General features: G+C 39.2%; 2 protein-coding genes across 6 annotated transcripts in view; one reads left to right on the top strand and one right to left on the bottom strand.

Annotated features, from left to right (window-relative positions):
* Positions 1–26019, bottom strand: part of CUNH9orf85 (chromosome unknown C9orf85 homolog) — a 142135-nt gene extending 116116 nt beyond the window's left edge. The window contains exon 1 of one of the 3 annotated variants that reach the window (XM_078152818.1): positions 25672–26019. In XM_078152818.1, the coding sequence (XP_078008944.1) occupies positions 25672–25773 (102 nt within the window). In that variant the 5' untranslated portion in view covers positions 25774–26019. The remainder of the gene's footprint in view (positions 1–25671) is intronic. The other 2 variants (XM_078152820.1, XM_021001783.2) reach the window with 2 other exon arrangements.
* Positions 26020–26042: 23 nt separating this feature from the next.
* ABHD17B (abhydrolase domain containing 17B, depalmitoylase) overlaps positions 26043–27401 on the top strand; it is a 28597-nt gene continuing 27238 nt past the window's right edge. The window contains exon 1 of one of the 3 annotated variants that reach the window (XM_021001782.2): positions 26043–27102. In XM_021001782.2, coding sequence (XP_020857441.1) covers positions 26359–27102 — 744 coding nt within the window. In that variant the 5' untranslated portion in view covers positions 26043–26358. The remainder of the gene's footprint in view (positions 27103–27401) is intronic. The other 2 variants (XM_078152817.1, XM_021001778.2) reach the window with 2 other exon arrangements.

The raw sequence follows: 27401 nt of genomic DNA, 5'->3' as shown, positions 1-27401 counted from the left end.
ACTTGTACATAGTTTGCTTTGTATATATTTGTGTGCATGTTATTTCCCCCATTAGACTATAAGCTCTTTGAGGGTAGGGACTATCTTTTGCCCCTTTTTGTATTCCCAGCTCTTAGCACAGTGCCTAGCATGTAGCATGTATTTAATGAATGTTTATTGATTGATCACAAAAAAAAAGGAGGGGAGGCGGGTGGAAAGGACCTACTCATACAAAAAATATTGTAGCCTCTCTTTTTGTGGTGGCAAAGAACTGAATATTGAGGGATGCCTATCAATTGGGGAATGGCTGAACAAGTTGAGGTACATGATCGTAATGGAATACCACTGCTCCATAAGAAATGATGAGCAGAATGATTTCAGAAAAAACTGAACTTACATGAACTGATGCAAAGTGAAGTGAGCAGAACCAGGACAACATTGTACACAATAACAGCCACACTGTACAATGATCAACTGTGAATGACTTAGCTATTCTCAGCAATGCAATGATCCAAGGCATTTCCAAAAGACTAAAGATGGAAAATGTTATCCACATCCAAAGAAAGAACTGATGGAGTCTAAATGCATATTGAAGCATACTATTTTTCACTTTTTTTCATGTTTTTCCCCCCCTATGGGTCTGTGTCTTCTATTGCAACACAATATGGAAATATGTTTTGCATGATGGTACCTATATCAAATTGCTGTCTCAGGGAGGGAGAAGATGAGAGAAGGAAGGAGAAAATTTGGAACTCAAAATCTGAAAAAAAAATGTTAAAAAAGATTGATTGATCATATGAGTCACGCATTAGCTCAGTGTTCATAAATTGGAGAATGTGTAATGGCAAAGGACAGGCTCCTGGGGGCCCTTGTTTGGATTTAAGTTCACACTAGATTGGCAAACTTCAGATTAAAAATAAAATATTCTTAGCTAAAGTTCTACAAAGACCACTATTTCACAGGACAGTATGTCTTCAATTTATGAATAGGTTGTATTTCGAAAGTTCCTATGTAAATACTCTGATTTTTTGGAACTCAGACATGTTTTCCCATGGAAACAATGCTACACATACTCAGTAGAATAGAGTGGCATCAGTGGAGGGTACAGCCAGATGGATGAAATATGAAATCTAACAAGCCGTTGCAAAAGTGTTTCCATGGAAACAGTCACTTAACTTACCAATTGGGGATGCATAGATTTCCCCCTCCCCTTGCAAAAGAATCAAGAATTTGCAATACCTTAAACTCCAAGACCACTTGGGAACTAGGATTTCCTCAGCTCTAATGGAGTTTTACCTCAAATAAAAAGATACTAGGAGTGGAATTTTGGGAATATGTCAGAGTAAAACATTTCCTAGGAGCACTTTTGCCTCTACTACATAAAATAAGAAAAAGCCCCTCAAACTAAGAAAGTCAGCAATGACAAGAAAAGTGAAAGAACCTATTCAACCAGCTCTCCAACTCTCATGGCTGCTCCAGTTTTAGAACCCAAACTTTTGGCATTAACCTCTTTTTTTTTTTAATTTAGTATTTCATTTTTCACCAATTACATGTAAAAAACAATTTTCTACACCTGTTTTTAAAACTGAGTTCCCCATTCCCCTCACTGAGAGGACAAACAATCTGAATAGATTATATACATGTAGTCACGTAAAACATATTTCCATATTAGTCATGCTGCAAAAGAAAACACAGATCAAATAAAAACTCAAGAAAAAGAAAGTTTTTTAAAAAAAAGCATGCTTCAACCTGTATTCAAACTCCATTAGTTCATTCTCTGGTGATAGACAGATTTTTCATCATAAGTCCTTCAGAGTTGTCTTGGATCATCGTATTGCTGAGAACAGCCAAGTCATTCACAGTTGATCATCTTACAATATTGCTGTTATTGTATATAATGTTCTGCTGGTTCTACTCATTTCACTTTGTATCAATTCACGTTGTCTCCAGGTTTTTCTGAGAACATCTAGCTCATCATTTCTTATAGCACAACAGAATTCCATCACATGTACCACAAATTGTTCAGCGATTCTTCAATTGATGGGCATCTCCTCAATTTCCAATACTTTGGAAACTTGCTATAAATATTTGGATATAGTTCCAAACTGTTCTCCAGGTTGGTTGAATCACTTTATAACTCCACTTATGGAGCATTAGTGTCTTAATTTTCCAACATCCCCTCCAACATATATCATTTTCCTTTTCTGTCCTATTAGCCAATCTAATAGTACCTCAGAATTTTTTAATTTGCATTTCTCCAATCGATAGTAATTTAGAACATTTTTTCATATGGCTACATATAGTCTTGATTACTCCATCTGAAAAATGACTGTTCATTTTTTTTGATCATTTGTCAATTGGGGAATGGGTCTTATAAAAGCCATTATTTCCCTATATATGAGAGATTAGGCCTTTATCAGAGAAACGTTCTTCAAAATTTTTTCACAGTTATGATTGCTAATTGTATTTCTCTCCATTCCACTTCTCCCTGTTTATTCTATTCTCTCTCCTTTTGCCCTGTCCCTCCTCAAAAGTGTTTTGCTTCTGACTACCCCCTCCCTGAATCCACCCTTCCTTCTATGAGCTCCTGCCCCCTTCTTTTATCCCTTTCCCCTCCTACTTTTCTGCAAGGTAAGATAGATTTCTACACCCAATTGAATGTGTATGTTCTTCCCTCTCTGAGCCAATTCTGATGAGAGCAAGGACCAAGCATTACTCACCACCTCCCCTTCACTATAAAAGCTCTTTCTTGCCTCTTTTATGTGAGATAATTTACCCCCATTATACCTCTCTTTCTCCCGGAACATTCCTTCTTCTCATCACTTAATTTTATTTTTTCAGATATCATTTCATCACATTCAGCTTACACTTACGCCTTCTGTCTATATATACTCCTTCTAACTGTCTCAATAATGAGAAAGTTCTTATGAGTTACAAGTATCTTCCAGGTAGGAATGTAAATAGTTTAACTTTATTAAGTACCTTACGATTTCCCTTTCCTGTTTACTTTTTTATGCTTCTCTTGAGTCATGTATTTGGAAGTCAAATTTTTTATTCAGGTCTGCTCTTTTCATCAGGAATGCTTGAAAGTCCTCTATTTCACTGAATATCCATTTTTTCCCCTGAAGGATTATACTCAGCTATATGATTCTTGTATGATTCCTTTGCCCTTGGAGTTGCGAAATGATCCAACCATTTTGGAGAACAATTTGGAACTATGCCCAAAGGGCTACAAAAACGTGCATACCCTTTGCTCCAGCAATAGCACTTCTAGGGCTATATCCCAAAGAGATCAAACAAATGGGAAAAGGACCCACATATACAAAAATATTCATAGCAGCTCTTTTTGTGGTGGCAAAGAATTGGAAATTGAGAGGAAGTCCATCAATTGGGGAATGGCTGAGCAAGTTGTGGTATATGAATGTAATGGAATACTATTGTGCTATAAGAAATGATGAACAGGCTGACTTCTGAAAAACCTGGAAAGACTTATATGGTCTGATGCTGAGTGAAGTAAGCAGAACCAAGAGGACTTTGTACACAATAACAGCCATGTTATGCAATGACTAAGAATGTTAAACTGAACCCTTCTCAGCATTATGAGGATCTAAGACATCTCCAGAGGCCTCAGGATGGAAAATGCTGTCCACATCCAAAGAAAGAACTATGGAAGTCGAATCGCTATCACTTATTTTTACCTTCTGTTGAGTTTTGTTTCATCTTCCTGATGGTTCCTCCTATTGATTTTAATTTTTACTTACAACTTCACTAATGTAAAAATATGTTTAATGGGTATGTAAATGTAAAGCCTATGTCAGACTGTGCGCTGTCTTGGGGAGAGTGGGGGGGGAGGAAAAGGAAGAAAAATTTTCAACTCAAAAGCATATGGAAAAAAAATTAAAAATTAAAAAAATATATGATTCCTTTGCCCTCTGGAATATCATATTCCAAGCCCTCTGACCCTTTAATGTAAAAGTTGCTAAACCTTGTGTTATCCTGATTATGGCTCCCATGAAAACTTGAATTGTTTTTTTCTGGCTACTTGTAACATTTTCTCCTTGACCTAGGAGCTCTGGAATTTGGCTATAATATTCTTGCAGTTTTCATTTTGAGATCTCTTTCAGAAGATGATCAGTGGACTTTTTCAATTTCTATTTTACCTTCTGGTTCTAGAATATCAGGGCAGTTTTCCGTGATAATTTCTTGAAAGATAATGTCTAAGCTTTTCTCCTCTCTCTCTCTCTCTCTCTCTTTCTTTCTTAATCATGGCTTTCCAGAAGTCCAATAATTTTTAAATTATCTCTCCTGGATCTATTTTCTAGCTCAGCTGTTTTTCTAATGAGATATTTTACATTGTCTTCTATTTTTTTTCATTCTTTTGATTTTGTTTTATTATTTCTTATTGTTTCATAGAGTTATTAGCTCTCACTTGCCCAATTTCAATTTTTAAGGAATTATTTTCTTCAGTGAACTTCTGTAACTCCTTTTCCATTTGGCCAGTTCTATTTTTAAAGGAGTTTTTTGTTCAGTGAATTTTTGTGCTTCTTTCTCCATTTGGTTAACTCTGCTTTTCAAGTCATTTGCCTCATTGAATTTTTGCACCTCTTTTACTATTTGTCCCATTCTGTTTTTTAAGATGTTATTTTCTTCAGTATTTTTTGTGCCTCCTTTACCAAGCTATTGACTCTTTTTTCATGATTTTCTTGCCTCACTCTCATTTCTCTTCCCAATTTTTCCTCTACCTCACTTAATTTTCAAAATTCTTTTTGAGCTCTTTCATAGCCTGAGACCAATTTATATTTTTCTTAGAGGTTTTGGATGCAGGAGTTTGCTGTCGTCTTCTGAATGTGTGTTTTGATCTTCCTTGTCACCACAGTAACTTTCTATAGTCAGAAGTTTTTTCTGTTGTTCACTCGTTTTTTCCAGCCTATTTCTTGACTTTTAAATCTTTGTTAAAGTGGGGCTTTGCTTCCAGGATGGAGGGCACACTGTCTCAAGCTTCAAGGGTTTTGTGCAGCTTTCAGAGATACTCCCCGGGACCTGTAAGTTTTCAGTTCTTCCAAGATGATATGATCTAAGTATAGGTGTGTTAACTACTCTCCTGGCCTGTGTTCTGAGTGTCCACAAGCACTCTTTTCAGCCACGGAACTGTGACTACTAGTACCTCCACTTCCCTGCAGCTGCAAGATTTGGTGTTCTAGGGTTCCTCCTCAACCTGGGAGTGCCACCCAGGACTGTGACCCAGATCCGAGTGTGCACAAAGCAACAGAGTCCTGCCCCTCCAGTGCAGTAAAGAGAACCCTTTTGACCAGTTGTTTGACCCCTTTACAGTCTGTGGGCTGAGAGCTCTAGAAGCAGTGGCTGCTGCTGCCTGCTGCTGCTGCTGATTCAATCACTCCTAAGACCTGCTCCTGGTTTGCTGGGGCCTGATCTGTGCTGGTGCAGCCTGCACTGCACTGCACTCAACTCTCATCCTGGTGCGACAGACCTTTCCTCTGACCTCTAAGTTGTCTTGGGCTGGAAAACTGTTTCATCATATCCTTTTACGGGTTCTGCTGCTCCAAAATTCGTTTTAGGACATTATTTAAAGGCCTCTGGAGGGTTTGGGGGAGAGTTCAGGCAAGTCCCTGCCTTTTCTCCTCCCTCCTGGCTCTACTCTGTTAGCATTAACCTTAGTGCATTTTCCCGGGGGTTCTGCATACCCAGAGTTTCTGGATGGCCCATAACTCCAGGGAGCTCCTGCCCCTTCCAGCTTCCCTCACTCATCCCAAAGTACTTGTGAGGTCCCACAACCTTTGCGGGCTTCAGAAGTTTTAGGTACCTGGTTCTGGGATTGTGGGATTGTCCCAGGTAAAAAAGCCCACTTCCAGTAGCAGTTGAGGTCCACAAATTGAGCCTGTACTGAGTCTTAAGAAGAAAGGGTGGTTTGGAGTACAGTACCTAGGGGACAAGAAAGTGGAAAAAGGTATGGACACACTTGCCAATTAAAATCAAAATAAGGCAGGAAGAAATAAGAAATCCAGAATAAGAAGTGGGAAGATGGGGAATAGTCAAACTGCAAGGGCTTCTCAGAGCCCCCCTTTCAGCACTGTCCTAGGGAACTCTCACCTGTCCCTTTCACGACCAGCCCACAAGGTAAGCAGTGGAAGCCTAGGAATTATAGAATCAGTTGCAGAAAGAACAGCAGAACCCACAAGAGTAGAATATAGGATCACAAATTTTTTTTGGAAGGGACTTAAGGACAATCAAGTTCAATTCCTTCATTGAAGAGTTAAGAAAATTAAGGCATAGGGAGTTAAGTAATCTGCCCAAGGTCACAAAGGTAATTCCAGAGATGGGATTTAAACTCAGATCCTCTCACCTCTTACTTCAGAGTTATTGCTCTTGCCAGTGTGTCATGTAGCCTCGATAAATACCATGAACTGGTAAAGATGGAGAACAAACTCTACTGTAGTAGCTATTTGGAGTCCCCCTGCAGTACTGTCTCAATTGGCCACCTTCACTTTCTGAGGAAAACAGAATCCATCTCAGAAAGTCTAAGAAACAAGAAAAGAGGCAGCAAAAGTTTGAGGAATCTGTGATCTAATCAGTTTTGGAGCTCCCTCCAAAAATGCAGATGAGAACCTGCCCATTCTGTGACACTCTTCCACATGCTCCCCTAAGAATTTGCACTTAAATCTTGTCAACTGACTGATAAAAACTACAAGCTAGCAATTTTTTAAAATGGAAAATACTAGAAGCTTTCCTGAATAAAAGAAAAGAATGGAAGTTGAGAGAAGAGTTTAGTATAGAGGGAGCCCCAGGAGAATTATGCCAAGCATAATCCTCCAGTGACACTTTTCAATACTGGCCCACTCTCCAGGTATATCATTCTCTACTTCTATGAGACCAAGGACTAGCCTGTGTCCCTTTCTACTGCCAGGACTTTCCAAATACAATTTAACTCTTTCTCTAGAAGAGGCCCAGTATCAACAGAATGTCGCCTTGCACATACCCTTCTTCGTTTTTTTGTTGCTACTAAGGAGAAAGGGACAGGGATTAAAATGGCTTCCTCCTATTTTACTATTTCCTAATTCTTCTTTTGCCCACCTAGAACCATAGGGAAAGAAGTCATACCCAGAAGTAAAATATTATTTACACACAGAGGGCTAAAGTAAGATTCAGTTACAGTTAATAACAAAATCAGGTTAAGACTGACATACTTCATCCCAAGAGCTAGGTATAGAGTTGGGAAGCATGGAGTGAAAAGTACAATTGGGGGGAGGGATGGGATGGTTCAGGGTCAGGGGATATTAATGATGAAACCTGGCGCTCAGGAAGCTACGATCAGTTGTGGATAAGAGAAAGATAGGACCCTATCCTCCCCTCCTCCATTCTTCAGTACTTCTAGTCTTTCTGTCACAAAACCTTTCCAACCAATTCTCAGGGAAGAATGGCAAGGAAGAAAGAGAGCAACAGTTCCAGGCAGCAGCCAGTGAAAAGGACTGTTCTTGTGGTTAGCCTGGCTAGTCAATATAAGAAATAGTCACAGATAAATTGGCCATGTATATGTCACATATGAATCAAAGTCCCTGCTTTGGATACCATGGCTTGTTGAATATCGACTTCTAGTTAAATGTTTACAGGTTGACTGATGTCATTTTCTAGTGACTTCATATGCATGGGATATAAATAAGTTAATTAGACCAAGGTGCACTTTGATCAGGTGTCTAAATATTACTTTCCCAAAATATATTTTTGTTTACACAATCTACTATACACACATCCTTTAGATAAAATTACTTGGGACACTGATATTTTTACAATAAAAACAACACACATAATGATAATATCACATCAAATGTATAAATCATATTCACAATACTTTCTAAAAGTTCCCTTTGCTATTCTTAGAATATTTTAGTGGATGGGGGCAGTTATTTTCACCCTTGTTTTGGAGGCTCAATTGAAATTAAGTAATTTGCTTGAGGTTATACAATTTACAAATGAATGCCAGAGCCAGGATCAAAAATCATCATACCTAACTGTCCAGTGCTCTTTTTATCCAACTTATAAATGGAAAATATTCCTAGTTCTTTCAAAGCTTCCTAAATAAACTTTACTCGAGATGACTCAATCACCCTGATGAATATCTGGCCACTGGACCCAGATGGCTATGGAGAAGAAAGTGAGGCTGGTGACCTTGCTCAGCCCTCCCTCATTCAAATCAAAGTCAATCACAGGTCATGTCATCACCTCCTGGATGTCATGGTCGTCTTCGAAAATGAAGGACAAACACAACAACAACAATTAAACTTTATATGACTCTTTCAAACATTTACTCCAGTTTGAGTTTTAATATTTGACTCATTCAGTATAGCACACTGGATATAAAGTCAGCCTCAAAATCAAAACGTTTTAAGTGCCACTTCTGACATATGTTAGCTACGTGACGCTGAACAAATCACTCAGTCTCTCTCTATAGCACAGAAAACCATATAAAACTATAAGATTGGGCAGCTAGGTGGCACAGTGGACAGAGCACTGGCCCCAGAGCCAGGAGGACCTGAGTTCAAATCTGGTCTCAGACCAGACACTTGACACTTACTAGCTGTGTGACCCTGGGCAAGTCACTTTAACCCCAACTGCCTTGGCAAAAAAAACAAAACAAAATTAAAAAACCACAACTACATCCAGGCAACTCTGTAAGATTATAAATAGTGAAAAAGGTAACAACCTGCACTGCTTGAGGAAGTTTCCTCACCCTGGAGTTTCAAGGCTATAGGTCCAATCCCTGACTCTTACTAATTATTAATTAAGGGATAACAATGAGGCTAACTTGGTCATTTGTATGTTATTTTTTTAAAATAGATTAAAAAGGCACAAAAGAATCAAGTATCAAAGATTAAAAAACCAGTTTTGAGAAAAAATTTCACTGTTGCTAAGCAATATTCTTTTTAACAAAATGAGTCTTGTCATTTACAGATACTTCACTGATTGGCAATTATATTCTGTACCCATTTAAATATAAAGACGAACAAGTACTAATAAGTCATGACCAACACGGGCCGAGTTATGTATAATGGACATGGAATGCAAATTCCCTACTCTTAATGTCAATTAAGTAGAGTCATAAGGAAAGACACACATATGTTTTTATAAATATTCATTAAGAGTTAGTCATAGGTTAAGAACTCATCCAACAGGTATGATACTATGCCCCAAGTAAAGGATCTTAAAGAAGACAAACTACTGACCTTTGCTCAAAAGTGTATTAAACAAGAGAGTTTATATAGACATAAATATCTTCTTTATATAGATTCTTCTGGAACTTATCTTCAGGCACATTAATTAATAGTGACCAACAACCAAGTAATTATGGCATTCTTGGAAGTAATAAGTGATCCAAGTCATTCATTTTGAACAAATACAAAGAAATATACTGAATCTAGGTAATAACTTCACAAAGTATACATGACCCTGGGCCTCTTTATCACATATAAGAAAGTCAAATTTAATTTGAGATTAGACCCAACCAGTAGAGATAGCTAGATGGCACAGTGGATAGAAAGCTGGACCTGGAGTTAAGAAGACATGAGTTCAAATCCTGTCTCAGACACTAGCTATGTCATCCTGGGCAAATCATTTCACTTCCACCTGCCTCAATTTCCTCATGTGTAAAATAGAGATAATAGGACTTACTTCCCAGGGTGGTTGTGAGAATAAAATGAGAAGTTTGTAAAGTGCTTTGTAAACCTTAAAGTTCTATATAAATGAAAGCTGCTATCATTATTATTTTCTTCAAAACTTCGAGAAATCTATGATGTCACTTACAAAGATCAAAATGCAGCATGGTACAATGGAAAAAAGTGCCATGCTTGGGGTCAGAGGACGCTGATTCAAAACCCAGTTTTTCCATTAATTGCCTGTATGACCCTGGGCAAACCAATTTACCTCTCTGGGCCTCAGCTTCCATCTATAAAATGGAGAGCTAGAGTAGATAGCCTCTAATGCTTCTTTCAATTCTACATCTATGGACTCGACCTCCACTACAATTCAGTAGATGGTTTAAGAATTGCTAGGACCCAAAATTTAATCAATCTGTAGCTATGCTTGTAACAAGCCTCTTAAAAGTGTAGACAGGCTAGCCCTCAGACAACCAACCCAACTCATGATGGACTTCACAGTTCTCTTTTACATTGACCTGGCAGAACCCAGAGTTACCTCCACACCACAGTGAAGCAGCAGAGCACGAATTTCAGGGAGTGTGAGTCAAACAAAAAAATTTTTTTTAAACTCAAAATCTTCTTGATTACTAGGTGTGAATGTGTATCTAAATTTATCTCTGACTTTAGGCAACTCTAACTTCAGTGTGGTTTGAGTTCCCTCATTTTCTATAATGAGTGCAGGAAAAAAGGATATGAAAGCAAGTGATGAACTAGCCCCTCACTGTTATCGATTTAATGAATGGATGGAAATCACTCAGAATAACAATGAAATAACAATACCTTATATTTATATAATTGCTTTTATATCTAAAGTGCTTTCTAATAAATCATCTCATTATAATCCTTGAATTATACCAGTGAGGTAGGTGAGGAGTAGTATTGCTATTCCAATTTCTCAGACAGGTTACATAAATTGGTCAAGAGTATATACAATGAGTCACTAGGAAAGCTAGGACTTCATTCTTACCTAATGTTCCTTCCAAGATTACAAGGTAAAATAACTCCTGTGTGAATGTTTGGTACAGGTTGTTTTTTATATAAAATAGCATAAGCTAATATAATTTTATTTAGACTTGAATAGAAAAGTTTTCTAAAAACAAAAATAGTTTCTTCTAGGAATAGCCATGAAGGGGTTGAAACAACATTTTAATATGTAAAATTCAAAGTCTAACTATTGTCAGAATCCCCTCTTCCCATTAATGCTTCTTTTTTCTGGTTTCCCTCTACCTTGTATATACCTAGATAATTTACATCTTGTCTCCTCATTAGGATTTAAATTCCTTGAGGGCAGGATCTGTTTCTGCCTTTCTTTGAACCACAGCCATAGCATACTGTCTGATATACAGTAGATGTTAATAAATGCTTGTGAACTGACAGGTCAATATTAAGTGTGGTACAAAGAACTAATGTTACTCAACACAGTAATAGAAAGAGTCCTGGAATTTAAGTCAGGAGACATCTAGGTTTGAATCCTGCCTCTGGTACTTACTACTCATGTGACCAGGATGTAATGAAAAAAACCCTGGTATCTAAGTCAGGAGGTTTGAACCCTATCTTTCATACTTAGTACTCAGGTGACAATATACAAATCACTTAAGGTCTATTAACTCAGTTCCCTTATCCGGTAAAATGGGGATAATAATACTTCTTGTACCTACCCAACCACGTGGTAGGAGGAATCAAATGAGATTAAATTTAATTTTCAATTAAAATGTGGATTCTAATCAATGAGCACTTGTTAAGCACTTAATATGTGCTTAGCAAGCAATTATAAAAAGAAGAGTCCCTGCCCTAAAAGAGATTAAAAGGGATGGGGGGGGGCGGTTGGGGAAGCAGGTCATATACATGGATAAGTAAATAAAAGATAACTGAGGAAAGAGTCTAGAAGAAAGAAAAGGATTCTGACAAGCAGAACTGAGGAAGCAGTGCATTTCAGGCATAAGAGATGCCTTAGGAGATAGCAAGGTGGAAGGAGAATGAATGTAAGTTAGGACACAGTAAGTACTTAGTAGAACATGGAGAATATGAAGGGGTATAATGGGAAATAAAGCTTGAAATATAGGCTGCAGCCAGATTGTTGAGGGCCCTTAAATGCTAGACTGAGTTTGCAGTTTATCTTAAGAGATAAGACAGTAAGGAACGAATTGATAGACAAAGGCTGACAATGAGAAAGAGAATGAATAATAGGGCAAACTAGAGGAGAGGTAAAAGGCATAAGTAGAAGTATTGGTCTTAGCAAGGAGAAGGATCCTTAGACACTGAAGCAAAAAAGAAGAGGATAGATGAAGATTGTAGAGAGGTTTTGAGCTGTAGAATGAGAGGTATTGTCCTCTGCTGTGAGAGGGAAAAGATAACATAGAGGTCTTGAAGAGATTTGCAGGGTATGTAACAGAAAGTCAATAAGAGAAGAATAAAAGGATTGTTGTTCAGTCCTTTTAGTAATGACCCTATTGTGGTTTGGGGTGCTGGGAATCCTGAAATGCAAGGGTACAGGGCCGGTCTTGAAAGAATTCGACCACTGACGCCTTCTTTCAGAGTAGTGGGTTTTATTATAAGACTGGTTGGACGGGTAAGGTTTCTAGTGAGGGTAAAATGGGTCCTTTAATCAGAAAAAGACTGGGAATATCTTGATGGGATTGAATTAAGGAGTGGCAAGCAGCCTGGAGTGGGCCAGGTACAGACGATGAAAGGAGTTAAGTGGTAGGGCCATAATGAAAGGACAGTTAAAAGGATTATTGAGTATTTAGGTAGAAATGTGTGGGAAAGGTCTTTTCCTTTTAGGGGTCCAGGTCCCATCCCACATCTATTTAGGATTTTCTTGGCAAAGTACCTGGAGTGATTTGTCATTTCCTTCTCCAGCACATTTTACAGATGAGGAAGCTGAGGCAAACATGGTAAAATGATTTACCCAGGATTACAAAACTAGTAAGTGTCTGAAACCACATTTGAAATCAGGAAACGGAGTTTGCATAGCACCTACCTACCAATGAAAAGTTTACCATGAAGTAATGAAGGGCCAGTTAAAAACTGATAACATTGATCAGTAGCATCTTTTTTTTAACCACTATTTTCAAATACAATCATACCCATTTCTCCACTAGTCAGACTAGTTTCCTCTAGATTCTCCCAACAAGCAAAACTTACTCCAATCTTCATGCCTTTGTTCATATGATTGTTCTCTTTCCTGAGGGTGCCCTCCCTTCTCCCTTTTTTTTTTTTTCGGGCTAGGCAATGGGTTAAGCTACTTTCCCAGGGTCACAGAACTAGCAAATGTCAAATGACTGAGGCCGGATTTGAACTCAGGTCCTCCTGACTCCAAGGCGGTGCCCCTCTTTTAATTCTAATGCTATCTACACTTTAAGATCCAGTGCCCCTTCCACTATGAAATCCTTCTTGAAGTTTATCAATTAGCTACAAGAGATCTTAAAACTCATCTCATCCAACCTCCTCATTTTACAGATAAGGAAATAGGCACAAGTATTTCGGCTTAAGTCTGTAGAGGTTTTAAGTGGAGACAGAACTGAAACCCAGGTCCTCTGATTCCAAATACAGTGTGCCCTTTCCATTGTACATTGGTGCTTCAAGATATTATGTGTCAGAGCCAAGATTCTAATTGCTCTAGCCCTTTTTGATTCCCCTTTTCCTAAATATCAATAGTACTTAAAAGATATAACTAGATGGCATAGTAGATAAAATATTGAACTAAGAGTCAGAAAGCCTTAAGTTCAAATCCTGCCTGTTGGACCCTGGGCAAGTCTCTTAACCTTAAGTCTCAGTCTTAGTCTCAAGTCTTAATCCATAAGATGGGGTTAATAATAGTAAACCATTATCACAGGGCTGTTGTAAGGATCACATGATAAGTAAAATGTTTTGCAAACATGAAGCATTTATTTAAATGTGTATATTCCATCTTGTATTGTTCACTACTGCCACACATTTTGCCTCCCCCATTAGATTATAAACTCAAGGATAGATGCTGTCATATCACTTCTGCATCTGCCAGGAAACCTGGCAGTGTTGAGCTCATTTTGTATGTCAGTCAATAAACATTTATTAAGATGCTCAACAAATACTGGGTGACTTAATTTATGAAGACAGGAAAAAAGGAACCCTAACACAGCTGCATGCTGAAAATTACTCCTATGGGAAAGCACTGTGGACTCTTCAGAAGGGTCCTCTGACACCTATTCCAGCTGAGTCAGGGCTATCATGGTACAATAAAGCAGTGATCTCCAAGTAGAGCTTTGCATCTCCTGCAGGCCATGGCAGGTCCAATCAGAGGGTGAGGAAAGATTGTATTTCCCTCCTTTCCAACCATTACTTTGACAACTTCTGGCAGAGATGATGTTCTGAAGTAATTTCCATCCTGAGGCTCACTGACCACCTCTCTGAATTAGTTACTGACCTTGCTATTAATAGAAAGCCCTGGCCATGTTTCTCTTCACTTCACTACCTTCTCTTGGGCCACCTCCTCTACAATCTCCTCACCAACCACCTATCCTCCTAGCCAGTACACTTTCCTCCCACTACCCCTCCAATTCTCCTGAACCCATGATCAAAACAACTCTTTCACTGTTCATGAATGGAGTGTGTCTACTCTATATATGACACCCCCCCCCCATAACAGTGGTATGATTTCTGGACCAAAGTAATACTTCCTGGCCAATTCTCTATTGTGCAGTTTCCCCCATTAGAGTACATGTTCCTTATGAACTGGAGTGTCTTTGCTTCTATATTTGCAATCCTAGCACTTGAACACAGTACTTAGCACATAAGTGTTTAATAAATGCTTTCTCATTGATTGGTTTGTTAACTTATTCAGAAACATCCAAATTCTGGTCTTCTCTCACACAACTATACCAGCCTTTCCCTCCTCTCCACCCAGATGCATTATTGCACACAACATTCTTCTATACATAACCACATCTTGATGCCTGATATCACCATAGGGATGTGGTAATCATTAGCAGGGAATGCTGGTGGTAGTAAATGGTGAGAAAGAATCCTACATCACCCTTTTTGGTTTTTGTTGGGGAAGGATGAACCCACTTTTGGAAGGATTTTCAAAATCAAGTAAGAGAGGTAGAGGAAAAATTGGGAAGAGATATGAGAGTGAGGCAAGAAAATCATGAAAAATAAGTCAACAGCTTGGTAAAGGAGATACAAAAAAATACTGAAGAAAATAACATCTTAAAAACAGACTGGGCCAAATGGTAAAAGAGGTTCAAAAAGGTAATTATGAGACGAATTTGGCAGAATTGGCCAAATGGAAAAGGAGATCCAAAATGAAGAAATTTAATGAAGAAAATTAAAAATTCCTTAAAAATTAGAATGGAGTAAATGGAAGATCATGATTTTATGAGAAATCAAGAAACAACAAAACAAAACCAAAAGAATGAAAAAATAGAAGACAATGTAAAATATCTCAATGGAAAAACAAATAACCTGGAAAGTAGATCCAGGAGAGATAATTTTAAAATTACTGGACTTCCTGAAAGCCATGATCAAAACAAATCTTTAATCATCTTTTAAGACATTATCAAGGAAAACTGCCCTGATATTCTAGAATCAGACATTAAAATACAGAAATTGAAGGAATCCATTGATCACCTCCTGAAAGAGACCCCAAAAGGAAAACTCCTAGGAATATTATAGCCAAATTCCAGAGTTACCAGGTCAAGAAGAAAATACTGCAAGAAGCCAGAAGAGTCACAGTCAGGATAACACAAGATTTAGCAGTTTCTACATTAAAGGACTGGAAGGCTTGGAATATGATATTCCAGAGGTCAAAGGAGCTAGAATTACAACAAAGAATTACCTACCCAGCAAAACTGAGTATAATCCTTTGGGGGGGTGTGGGGGGGAGAATGGACATTCAATAAGATAGAGGACTTACAAGCATTCTTGATAAACAGACCAGAGTTGAATAGAAAATTTAACTTTCAAATACAAGATTCAAAAGAAGCATAAAAAGGTAAACTGGAAAGGGAAATCATAAAGAACTTAATAATGTTAAACTGTTTACATTCTTAGATGGGAAGATGATATTTGTAACTTGTAAGACCTTCTCTTACTAGGGTAGTTAGAAGAAGTACATATAGACAGAGAGACAGGTGTGAGTTAAACATGAAGAGATGATATCCATAAAATTAAAGGGTGAGAGAGGAATGTATTGGGAGAAAGAGAAAGGGAGAGGTAGAATGGTGTAAATTATCTCACGTAAAAGAGGTAAGAAAAAGCTTTAACAGTGGAGGGGAAGAGGAGAGAGGCAAGAGGGAGTGAGCGAGCCTTACTTTCATCAGAATTGGCTCAAAGAGGGAATAACATACACTCAATCTATTCCAGAAATCTATCTTACCCTACAGCAAAGTAGGAGGGGAAGGGGATAAGAGATGATAGAAGGGAGGGCAGATGGGGGGGGATAGTTAGAAGCAAAAAACTTTTGGGGAGGGACAGAGTGAAAGGAGAGAGAGAACAGAATAAAAAGAGGTGAGGGGAAAATAGGATGGAGGGAAATAGCAATAATAACTGTGAAAAAAAATTTGAAGCAAGTTCCTCTGATAAAAGGCCTTATTTCTCAAACATATAGAGTACTGAGTCAAATTTATAAAAGTAAAAGCCATTCCCCAATTGATAAATGATCAAAAGATATGATCTGTTTTCAGATTAAATAATCAAAGCTACCTATAGCCATATGAAAAAATACTCGAAATCACTATTGATTGGAGAAATGCAAATTAAAACAATTCTGAGGTACTACCTCATACTTATTAGATTGGTTAATAGGACAGAAAAGGCAAATGATAAATGTTGGAGGGGAGGTAAGGAAAAATGAGACATTAATGCACCTTTTCTGGAGCTGTGAACTGATTCAACCATTCTGTAGAGCAATTTGGAACTATGTCCAAAGGGCTTTAAAACCATGCATTACCCTTTGACTGTGCAATACCTTTACTAGGTCTGTATCCCCCAAAAGATAAAAAACAAAAAGGAAAAGGACCCATATGTACAAAAATATTTATAGCAGCTATTTTCTGGGGGCAAAGAATTGAAAATGAGGGGATACCCATGAACTGGGTAATGGTTGAACAAACTGTGGTATGTGATTATCATGGAATACTATTGTGCTATAAGAAATGATGAGCAGGATGCTCTCAGAAAAACCTGGAAAGACTTACATGAGCTGATGCAAAGTGAAATATACTATGTACAAAGTAACAGAATATTGTAAGATGATCAACTGTGAATGACTTAGGATGAAAAATGCTATCCATCTCCAGATAAATAACTGATGGTGTCTGAATACAGATTGAACCATACTTTTTTTTAACTTTCTTTTTGTTTTTTGAGGGTTTTTTGGTGTGTTTTCTTTCACAACATGACTATTATAGAAATGTTTTGCATGACTACACATGTATAACCTATACGGAATTGGTTGTCTCCTCAATGGGGGGGGTAGAGGAGAAGGGGAGAGAATTTGGAACTTGAAGTTTTAAAAATGAATCTTAAAAATTGTTTTTACATGTAACTGGGGAAAAATAAAATACTAAAGAAAAAAAATGACACATTAAAAAAATTTTTTTAATGGCCATTAGTTCTGGCAATTAAGAGATCAGTGTTTTTTGGTATTAACATTTCTATATTTCCATTTAAGTAAACCAAAGAGAATCTAAAATTGAACTTTCTATCTTTGTTTTCACTCTTGTTCAATTTTGGTGGTTTCTGAACACTGTAAAATGTGACACCTTGTGTGGGGAAGGATAATTTCAACTAATACAGAAAACTCTGTCACTTAAATCTCCCTTCAAGCAGCAATACATTCCCTCCCTTTAAGCGTATATATTAAGTATTATGATTAATTTATTTGACAAATGTGTGCCAAAGTGAAAAGTACTGAGTTTTTTCTACACACATATATATTTTACAAGTAAGTAAACATACATCTGTTAGGGGTACACGCTCAAATTTTTTTGCATGGCTAGGCATGTGATAGCCAAGTTTAAAGATTAGATCACTAAGAAATTCTCCTATTCCACAGGTCAGAGACAACCTGACCTCTGAGGTCAAATGGTAAAAGAGGTCCAAAAAGGTAATGATGAGACGAATTTGTCAAATTAGGACAACCAAAGGACCACCTAAGGTTCCTTCCTGTTTCACAAATCTGGTCTTGTGATTTTAATATATGCATACTTATTCTGTTAAAATATAAGCTCCTTGAGGGCAAGGACTGCTCTTCATTTTGTCTGTGCCCTACATGGTATTAAGCCCTTATCAAATGATTGAGTTACACTGATTATAAAAGTAAAACAATCAAACAGCTTCTCACTTTTCAGAGGCTGAACGATTACAACCAGAACAATACAGATTCACAGAATTTTAGAATTGTAAAGGACTTCAGTGACAGCCTCATCCAACCCATACACAAAAAGAATCCTCACTATGACATACTCAGCAAATGGTCATCCAGGCTGTGCTTGAACCTCTCCAATGAAGGGGGTTCTGTCTCTCCTGAGACAACCCATTCCACTCTTGGACAGTTCTCACTGTAGAGAAGCTTTTCCTGACATCAAGCCTCAAATTGCTAACTGCTTTTGATCTTAACCTCTGGGACCTCAGAGACTAAGCCTAATCTCTTTTCTAGAGCAGAGTCCTAACCCCTTTGGGTCCTCATAGAATAAATCTAATTCCTCTTCTACCGGAAAGTCCTTCAAATATCTCTCTGGGACCTCACAGAATTAATCTAATCCCTCTTCTACAGAACAGTCCCCTTCAAATACTTGAAGATGCTACTTCTAAGTCTGCTTAGGGTATAGCATGAATACAGCATTACTATATTCTACTTTCATTCAAATCAATAGTAACTGTGGCATCATATATTAGAATATCTTGTAAGAAAAAATGAAAATACATTCAGTGTTCATACACAAGCTTCTATTGTGAAATAAAAAATATTGCTCCAATTGATGACCTCAATAATATCTGGATAATTTCAAAATAAACCCTTCAGCCATCTGACAGTCACATTGAATATGTATTAGTACATAAGTCTTCAAAGGACAACTAAGCATTTAAAATAATCCCTAGCTTAAATCAATATATTAAATCCAAGGTGCTATGAATGGCTTCTCAGAAACCTAGAAATTACTGTTACAAAATTACTTCTAAAGCTGTATCTGATCAATATAAAACTTTCATAAATGAAATTCTATTACTGATAAGTCAGACATGAGAGGGATCAATTCTGGCTCAAATAATAATGTAGGAGCTGAGGCTAGAATGTTAATATCTTAGGATCAATTAGGCATGATTTAGTACAAAGTCACAACAGTATGGGTCAAGAATATGAGATAGATATATAGACAGATTATATAGATAATTATATTACATAGATTATATAGATAATTTGGGTGGGAAAACCCAAGGGAATCTTAAAATATCACACAGGTAGTTCAACAAAGTTCACAAACATTTTTAGTTTAACAGATTCCTCAAAGTAACTTTTCAAACTTCTACTTTCTTCTAAGTCTGACAGTTTAACATTATTGGAATTTTAATTCCTAATTTAGTAAAGTTAGAAAACAAATGTGATCCATTAAACTATCGCTTTTAGCAAAATGTCTTATTTGTGGGATGCCCATTAGTCAGGGAATGGCTGAACAAATTGTGGTATATGAATGTAATGGAATACTACTGTGCTGTAAGAAACGATGAGCAGGCAGAATTCAGAAAAACCTGGAAAGACTTGAATGAACTGAGGCCTGAGTGAAGTGAGCAGAACCAGAAGAACACTACTGTTCACAGTAACAGCCACATTGTGTGATGACTAACTTTAATAAACTTATCTCTTCTTAGCAATGCAAGGATCTAAGACAACTCCAAAAGACTCATGATGGAAAATGCTGTCCACATCCAGAAAAAGAATTATGGAGTCTGAATGGAGATCGAAGCATATTATTTGCTCTCTTTTTTTGGTTTGTTTCTTCTTTCTTGTGTTTTCTCTCATTGGTTCTAATTATTCTTTACAACATGACTAATGTGAAAATAGGTTTATATGAATGTATTTGTTGAGCCTATATCAATATATGCCATCTTGGGGTGGGCGAAGGGAGAAATGAGGAAAAAATTTGGAACTCGAAATCTTATGGAAGTAAATGTTGAAAACTAAAAATAAGTAGATAAATTTATTATTTTTAAAAATATCTTAATTGCTATGATTAGTCTTACCTGTAGCTGCAAATAATAATTACACAAAATAACTAATAATACAAAACAGTATATGATAGGAGATAAATGTGGTTAAAAGTGATTAAAGAAGCCTTTATGTAAAAGTCTCATGGCTTCTAATCATCCCTCACGGCTTCTAATAATCTTCTTTATCTCAATTTCATTCTTCTATAGAAGTCATCAAGGTCCAGAGAAGCAACTGGAAACCAGCAATGTGGTGAGATGGTAGCAAGTTGCTCTGAGGAAAATACGGGTATCTTTACACCTACCTGTGGGCTGCAGTCCTAAGATACAGACACTAAGACAAAAGCCCCAAGCAACATATATTGTGGCCAACAACTGCCAGCCTTGAGATTCCCTCACTTTTAGGAATATTGTTGTGCCACTTCCCACTACATTGGCTTCTCTGGTGATCTAGTTGTTGCCTCTAAAAGCAGTGCTGATAAATGCATACAGAGATTCCAGCAAGAGCAAAAGAAACTTTCATCTGGTAGATCAAATAAACATTTCTAGAATACTTTGAATTTCATCTCAAAGCACTGTTCAATTAAATAGATGTCTCTACATAACGTAAAGTTATAATACATAAAGTGATAATGTAACTGAGTAAATGACTATTAATTACACCACAATAAGTGTGGTAAAGAAAGGCAGAATGGTGTAATGGGTAGAATACTGCACACGGAGTCAGAAAGACCTGGGTTCAAATACTACCTCAGATATTTATTAGCTGGCTCTGGACAAGTCACTTAACTATTGCACCTAAATTTTCTCATCCATAAAATGAAGAAGTGGGTCACAATGGTCTCTGAGGTCTATAATCAAATGTTATTACTAATTAAAAGTAAACCAAATGTGACATATCTAATGTACGAAACTGATAAAATAGTGAGCTAAAAAAAAGTGTGTTTTCTAGAAACAAAAGCCTATGGTTAAGAAATGTTCAAGTCATAGTATATCCCTGTTATTGAAGTAAGATACTGTAGCCAGGGTATGATCATGTATTTTAAATACTCAAACAATAGACAGAAGACAGAAATAAAGTTCTGGAAGCTGTGACTAATAAAGTCAAAAATCTCTAAGTATGATAAAAATTATTTTGGTGTAAGAGGGGAGAAAAGAGAAACAGCCAATAGTAAAACAAAGAACCTAGAGTTGGGAAAGTGCTAACAGAAGATAAGTGAACACTTGTAATAAAAACTAAAATTCAAAAGCATAATGCTGCTATTATACTAGGGTACCCAGTATTCAGTTAGTATGGCTGGCAATCATTTTAACCCCTTCCTCATCAAAAGCTTTTAACTCAGTTCAACGAGGATTATTTTAACACGGGAATGCATTTCCCTTTTAGCAGTAGAATTAAAAAATGCTAATTTCACAAACATTCCAATCAATCAACAAACATTTATTAGGCAATGACTACACAGCAAGCATTATTATAAACACTGGGGATGAAAAAACAAAATGCAAAAAGTTCCTGCCCTCAAGGAGTCTACATTCTAATGGGGGAAATAAAGTGTACACACACACACACACACACACACACACACACACACACTTGCTTTAAAGGCAACAGTCAGAAGACAACAGAAACAGAAGTACATTGTCCTTTCTTTTCAATAAATCACCAAGGGGAGAAAACATTGACTATGAGAGAACAGTTCATTCATTACAGTAATGTTTAAGATAACAATTTATTAAATTAAATTGAAATGTATATGTTCAAATATACATTCATGACTCTAATGAGTTGTCCCAGCTACTTTTTTCATTTATGTATGTATTTGTTAATACCAAAGTCATTCCAGAACTCCTTCATCATACCAGCATACTGCTTTCCTGAAACTGCAGTGTACCTTGCCAAACGGTCACCCACTTAACTAGACCTTAATTCTAGAAAACAGAATAACTTTTACTAAACTCTTGAGTAACTCACTATAAGTTTCTCTTCAATATTCAGCAACTAAAAAAAAATATTCAGCAATTTTTCCTCCACCAGAAAATCTAAGATTAGGTGGGACATGGAAGTTAAGTAACAAGAAAGTGGTTCCAAATTAACTACCCAGGACAGAAGTCTGGCAAAGAGCCTACCACAGGATTTTATGATGGATCAGTGGCCTCACCCCCAAGGCAAGTTTCCTTGATTCATAGAATAGGGCCCTGGAATCCCATGAAATAGGGATAAGCAGATTATTCACAGACAGCTTATCCATCCTGCTCCACCCACATCACTGCTTTGAAGAACTCAAAGTTGACTAAATATAAAAAAAAATATAAAAACAAAAGAATTTGGGTTTTGGCATAATTATGAGTCTGAATAAATATTTAATATAATCTCCCAGATTTTTACATTTGTAAAGTATTTGTGTGTTTATTGTGTGACAATTAATAAACATTTACTTACTAAGCACCTGCTAGTATTATCCAAAACGCTTTTTCCAAACACTTTATGCAATAAAACATGAAAAGTACAATAGTATACTATAAATTTTTCCAAAGCCATTTTTAATTTCTCCCTTACACTCATCAACTAATTCACAGGCTTCTGCACAAGGTCTTAATCCATGTAACAGCCATTCATCTTTGCCATTCTCTGTCCATCCAATTCAATATTGACAACCTCATTGGCCATACAGTAAGTAAAACCATTTCCAACCAAAGCTAAAGTGTTTGCTTCTAGAGTTGAGTTATCCACAGATACAAATACAAATACAAACACACACATACACACACCATGAAGATACATGCCTACATGAGTAAACACACAATTTCCTGTCAAGTTTTAATCAGGCATTTATCAGGTCACGTTATTATTACTGACTGTTCAGTGTGAAAATATGGATTTATAATGCTTCTTCATAAACATGTATTTTAATATGCACATCCTCCAGAAGACCTATCCAATATTTATTTACATGACCTATCAATACCACTTCATTCCAGAATTCCAGGAACTTCAAAGTTGCTGTATTCAATTCTATTTTTGCCACTCCTAATTTTTCGATTTTCAACTAGTTTGTCTCAAATTCTCAGCAATTTATTGTATATGATCTAAAAAACTGAACTAGCAGCCACACTGAAGTCATTGCCTATGTTTATTTAAACAGTAACACAAATAATTTTTGTTACAACTGCTGTCAAGGAAGCCAGTAGATTACATAATTATCAGCCTACGTGTTACTTATAATAGTCCTTTTTAACTGACCAATAGCTAGACTGGAACAAAGAGTTGAAGAAGATTACAAGCCAAATAGAGAGCTACCAGAAAGGAAAGAAAAGAAAATATAGCCCCTTTATTCCTCCACAATTAGCACAGATCAAGAAAGAATCATCAAGAAGAAATTGAAATGGAAAAGAATGAAGTGAGGTAAAAGAAGAGAGAGGTAAGCTTCTATTTTTCCCCAACATCATCTTAATCATTTCTTCTCTCTTGCCATCATCTCCACTTCGGCCCAACTACAGCCTTGGACTCTGCCCCGGAACTGCTCAGATTTCTGATATGCCTATTTTGGCCTAATGTTCTTTGGATACAGGCCTCCACAACACTTCTAGTGTATTTCCACACCCACTATGTGGCAAATGTACCTTCCTCTCATCACACCCCCACCCCTTATGTGTAGAATTAGAATGTAATTAGAATGTAAGTTTCTGGAGGGCAGGGATCGTCCAGCTTGCCTGTATTTATATCCCCAGGGCTTAACACACTGCAATGCATATAATACATGGTTAATAAATTTTTTAAAAATCTGTAACTATCTCTTCTCTCCACTTCCCCCACATATCAGATGACCTAGCATCCTATTTCACGAGAAAACTATGGATATCCAAGCTGAGATTTCTATTTCTCCCTCCATTTCTTAAAAATTCTCAGCAGCTTCAATCACTTTCCCTCTGGTTACAAAATAAGGCAGATTTATCTACTGCTTACTAAAACTAATCCCCAAAAACAGGGGCGGGGAACCTTTGGCCTAGAGGCTACATGTGGCCCTCTAGGTCCTTAAGTGCCACCCTTTGACTGAATCCAAACTTCACAGAACAAATCCTCTTACTATTTCATTATTATCCTTTTATTAAGGGTATTTATTCTGTGAAGTTTGGATTCTATAAAAGGGCTCCACTTGAGGACATAGGGTGCCATGTCAGCCTCAAGGCCGAAGGTCCCCAGCCTGCCTCAACTTGGGACCTCTACCCCATTCCATCCTGACTCCTTTAGGACTTTGCTAGAGCAATCAACACTTTTCTCTCCCTCATATTCAATCTCTTCTTCTGGCTTATTCCTACCTTCCCATAATATGCTCAGGTCTCCCTTATCCTTAAGGGAAAAAAAAGGCCATTTCCACCAATTTTTAAAAATTTATCTTAAAAGGAACAAGTTGCTATACTCTCATTCCCCCTTTTTTTTGCGGGGGGGGGGTGAGGGGAGAACGTAAGGAGGAGGTGATCAACTCTCAATTTACTAATAAACCTAATGGTTTACAGAGATACCTGGAAGGAGGTGGTATTCTCTAGAGAAGGGCTGAGTGACTGGTGCTTTATTTAGTTTCGGGTTGTTGGGGGTTTTTTTGAGAAAGAGATTAGAGGACTCAATCCCAGGTCGGTTTGGGGAAATTTTCGGTAGGGTTCACAGTAAAGGGAAAGAGAATAGTGGTGGGTGTCTACAGACTCAATGTTCCCTGTTCATGGGTCTTTTTTTTTTAATCAACTTAAATAAGGTCTGTACTAAATTACATATATTGAAAGTCCTTTTCCTTTTGCCAGACGAGACAAATTCTGATGTTTCCTGGGGAAACCCTGAATGAAAGACAGAAAGCCATGAAAAGAGATTCAGAAGCTTCTGAGGCTATCTTGGGCACATCATTTAAACTCCCTGGGTCTGAGTTTCCTCCTCGGATAAGATGGCTTCTGAAGCAAACTGAACATTCTTCAAAAGCTGACAAATGTTTATCATCAGAACAATTAAATGCATGGTCCGGTTCAATTCAATACTTATTAAGTACCTACTTTTGTGTAAGCCACATGTTCTGTATAAAGGATACAAAAAAAAAAAGGAAAGAGCCCCAGTCCTCAAAAGAGCTTAGAGTGAATGATATAGCCCTTTATACAGCCACATTTGTATAGCCTTTTAAGGTTTGCAAAGAACTCCACAAATTTCTAATTTGATCCTCACAACAACCCTGGGAGTCAGGTGCTGTTATTATTCCAAATAACTACAAATTATTACAAATTAAGAAAACTGCAGCAAAGTGGTTAAGCGACTTGTCCAGTGCCACGGAGCTATTAAGGATCCTAGTGCAAATTAAACTCAGGCCTTTCTGACTGCCGGTCCAGGGCTCTATTAAGCTAGCTAGCTTCCATACATCAACACTTTCATCAGAAGTAAACTCTCAAGAAGCATAACTGGGAACACCATGCTGGGAAGAAGTCCTGCCCAGCAGCCAATACCAGATTCCTTTGGATCAGTATCATAGAACGTCGGAGCTCTTGGTGCTTGAGGATCATCTACTTCCTCGTGGTAAAGGCGTAAACAAGGCAGGGGAGAGGAGAAGGGTAAGTGACTCGCCTAAGGTTCGGAGTAGCACGGCCAGGACTTCAGAGCCCACTCATTCAGATTCAAAGTTCGGTGCATTTTTTTTTCCCTTCATTCTACGCTGCCCTCGGGTACCCTCCCCCGACGACCACCCTGACTCCATTTCGGTCTCTCCCCCTTTCCTCCAATGCAGCTCTTCCTGAGGTTAAGCGATGGCGGTGGGTCGGCCCCTACCTTCGTCTGAACACTGGTATCGAACTTGTCATTTTTGAAGCTAAACGCGTTCTGGTGTCTCTGGGGTCTGGTACGGGCCACGTTCCCCTTCTGGGAGCTCATCTCGGAAGCTGCCGCCTCCAGGGAGGCTGAAGAAGGAAAGAGGAATGGGACTGGGAAGTTAGGGACTGAGGGGAGCCAGAAAAAAAGGCTTCCGAGGACTTGGCCAAAAGCAGCTGCTGCAGCGCCGTGAGGCAGACACGCGGAGCTCGCCGCAACTCCGGGGCTGACCCGGAAGGAAGCGATTCTGTATTTCCTCCATCGTCCACGTGACTCCTGGGGCGGGGGAGGGGGAAAGAGTCCAGAGAGAAACTCCCCAGTCCCTTAGCAACACTCAGCGCACGAGCACCCACCTGTCCACGAGGCCGAGCTACCCTCTCTCTCTCTCTCTCTCTCTCTCTCTTTCTCTCTCTCCCTCTCTTTCCCCTAATCCCCTAGGACTGGTCCCGCTTTCTTCGAAATGGGAATTGTCTCATTGGCTCGACAGTAGGCGTCAATCAAAGTGAAGGGCACCGCAACGGCCATTCTGATTGGCCTAGCTTTTCCGCAATCCCGGCCTCTTGCCGTCCCCGCTCAGCCGCTCCGGAGGCCCCCTGCGCGTCTCTCTCAGCTGGGGCGGCTCCTGATTGGCGGGAACCCAGAGACAGGATGGGTCGCTCCTCCCCCGCGCAGACTGAAGCCCGAGTTGTGTGGGACCCAGGCCATCAGTCAGTTGGTGTCTTAACTCCGGGTTTACCGAGCGCTGGGTCTGACCCCCTCCCCGCCTTCCCAGTGCCTCGCACACCTTCGTACGCTCCGCACTCTCCCCTCCCACCACTAAGTGAGGAAGCCCAGGGACCCGATCAGAGGAGACCCGGCCGGCTCTCCGCCGTGGCCGGGCATCCGAAGAAAAGAGGCGGCGGCGGCGGCGGCGGCAACAACCAGGACCAGAACCACGACCACGTCCACGACCACGACCACGACCACGATCACGCGGGACGTAAGGCCCCAGAGCAGCCTCTTGCGCCCGAGCCGTTACTCAGCAGAAGGCTCGCTCGATCCGGGCGGCGCGAGGCGGGCCCCGGGGCGAGAGGCAGCGAGGAAGGAGCTCTCGGGGCTCCCGACCCCCTTCTCCCTCCCCACCCCGCCCCGCGCTGCTGCCGTCGCCGGACCTGTCTGTCCTTTCTCCTCCGGACGAGCGCGCCGAGCCCCCAGCCGGGCGGGAAGAGGACCCGCCGCCATAGGAAGGGATCCCCGGCTGCGGCGGCGGCGGATTCCTTCCCTTTGGGAGGGAGGCGAGAGATCCGGAGAGTGCGCGGAGTGGGAGGGGGGGACGGACGATCCCGGTTTCTCGGGAGGGAGAGGCTCTCTCCGCCCTCGGTTCCTTCAGCCCAACCCTTCGCGGAGGTGCAGGTGGGTATACGGCGGGGATGTTGGAGAATGAGGCCCGGGATCGGGGTGGGGGGGGACGGGGCGGCCCTATCCCCTCTTACTGCTGCTGCTGCACCGCCTAGGCCCGGGAGCTGCAGAGAAGGCAGAGCCCGGCGGCGCCGGGGGGAGGAGGAGGAGGCGAAGGCCAGGAGGGAGGAAGGCTGGGGAGATGCCTTTGTTGTTGGGGACCCGGGAATCCCGGCCATGTGTCTGGGGCAGTGGAGGTGGGACTAGTTTGGGGGAGGGGTGTGATGAGGAATGGGGGGGGCGCTGCCTCTGCA

The sequence above is a fragment of the Phascolarctos cinereus genome, unplaced genomic scaffold, assembly GCF_003287225.1.
Source record: "Phascolarctos cinereus isolate Bilbo 61053 unplaced genomic scaffold, phaCin_HiC Scaffold_4;HRSCAF=312, whole genome shotgun sequence".
Lineage (NCBI taxonomy): Eukaryota > Metazoa > Chordata > Mammalia > Diprotodontia > Phascolarctidae > Phascolarctos > Phascolarctos cinereus.
The sequence above is the reverse complement of the archived record's forward strand: the minus strand, read 5'-3'. Positions and strand labels throughout refer to the sequence as shown.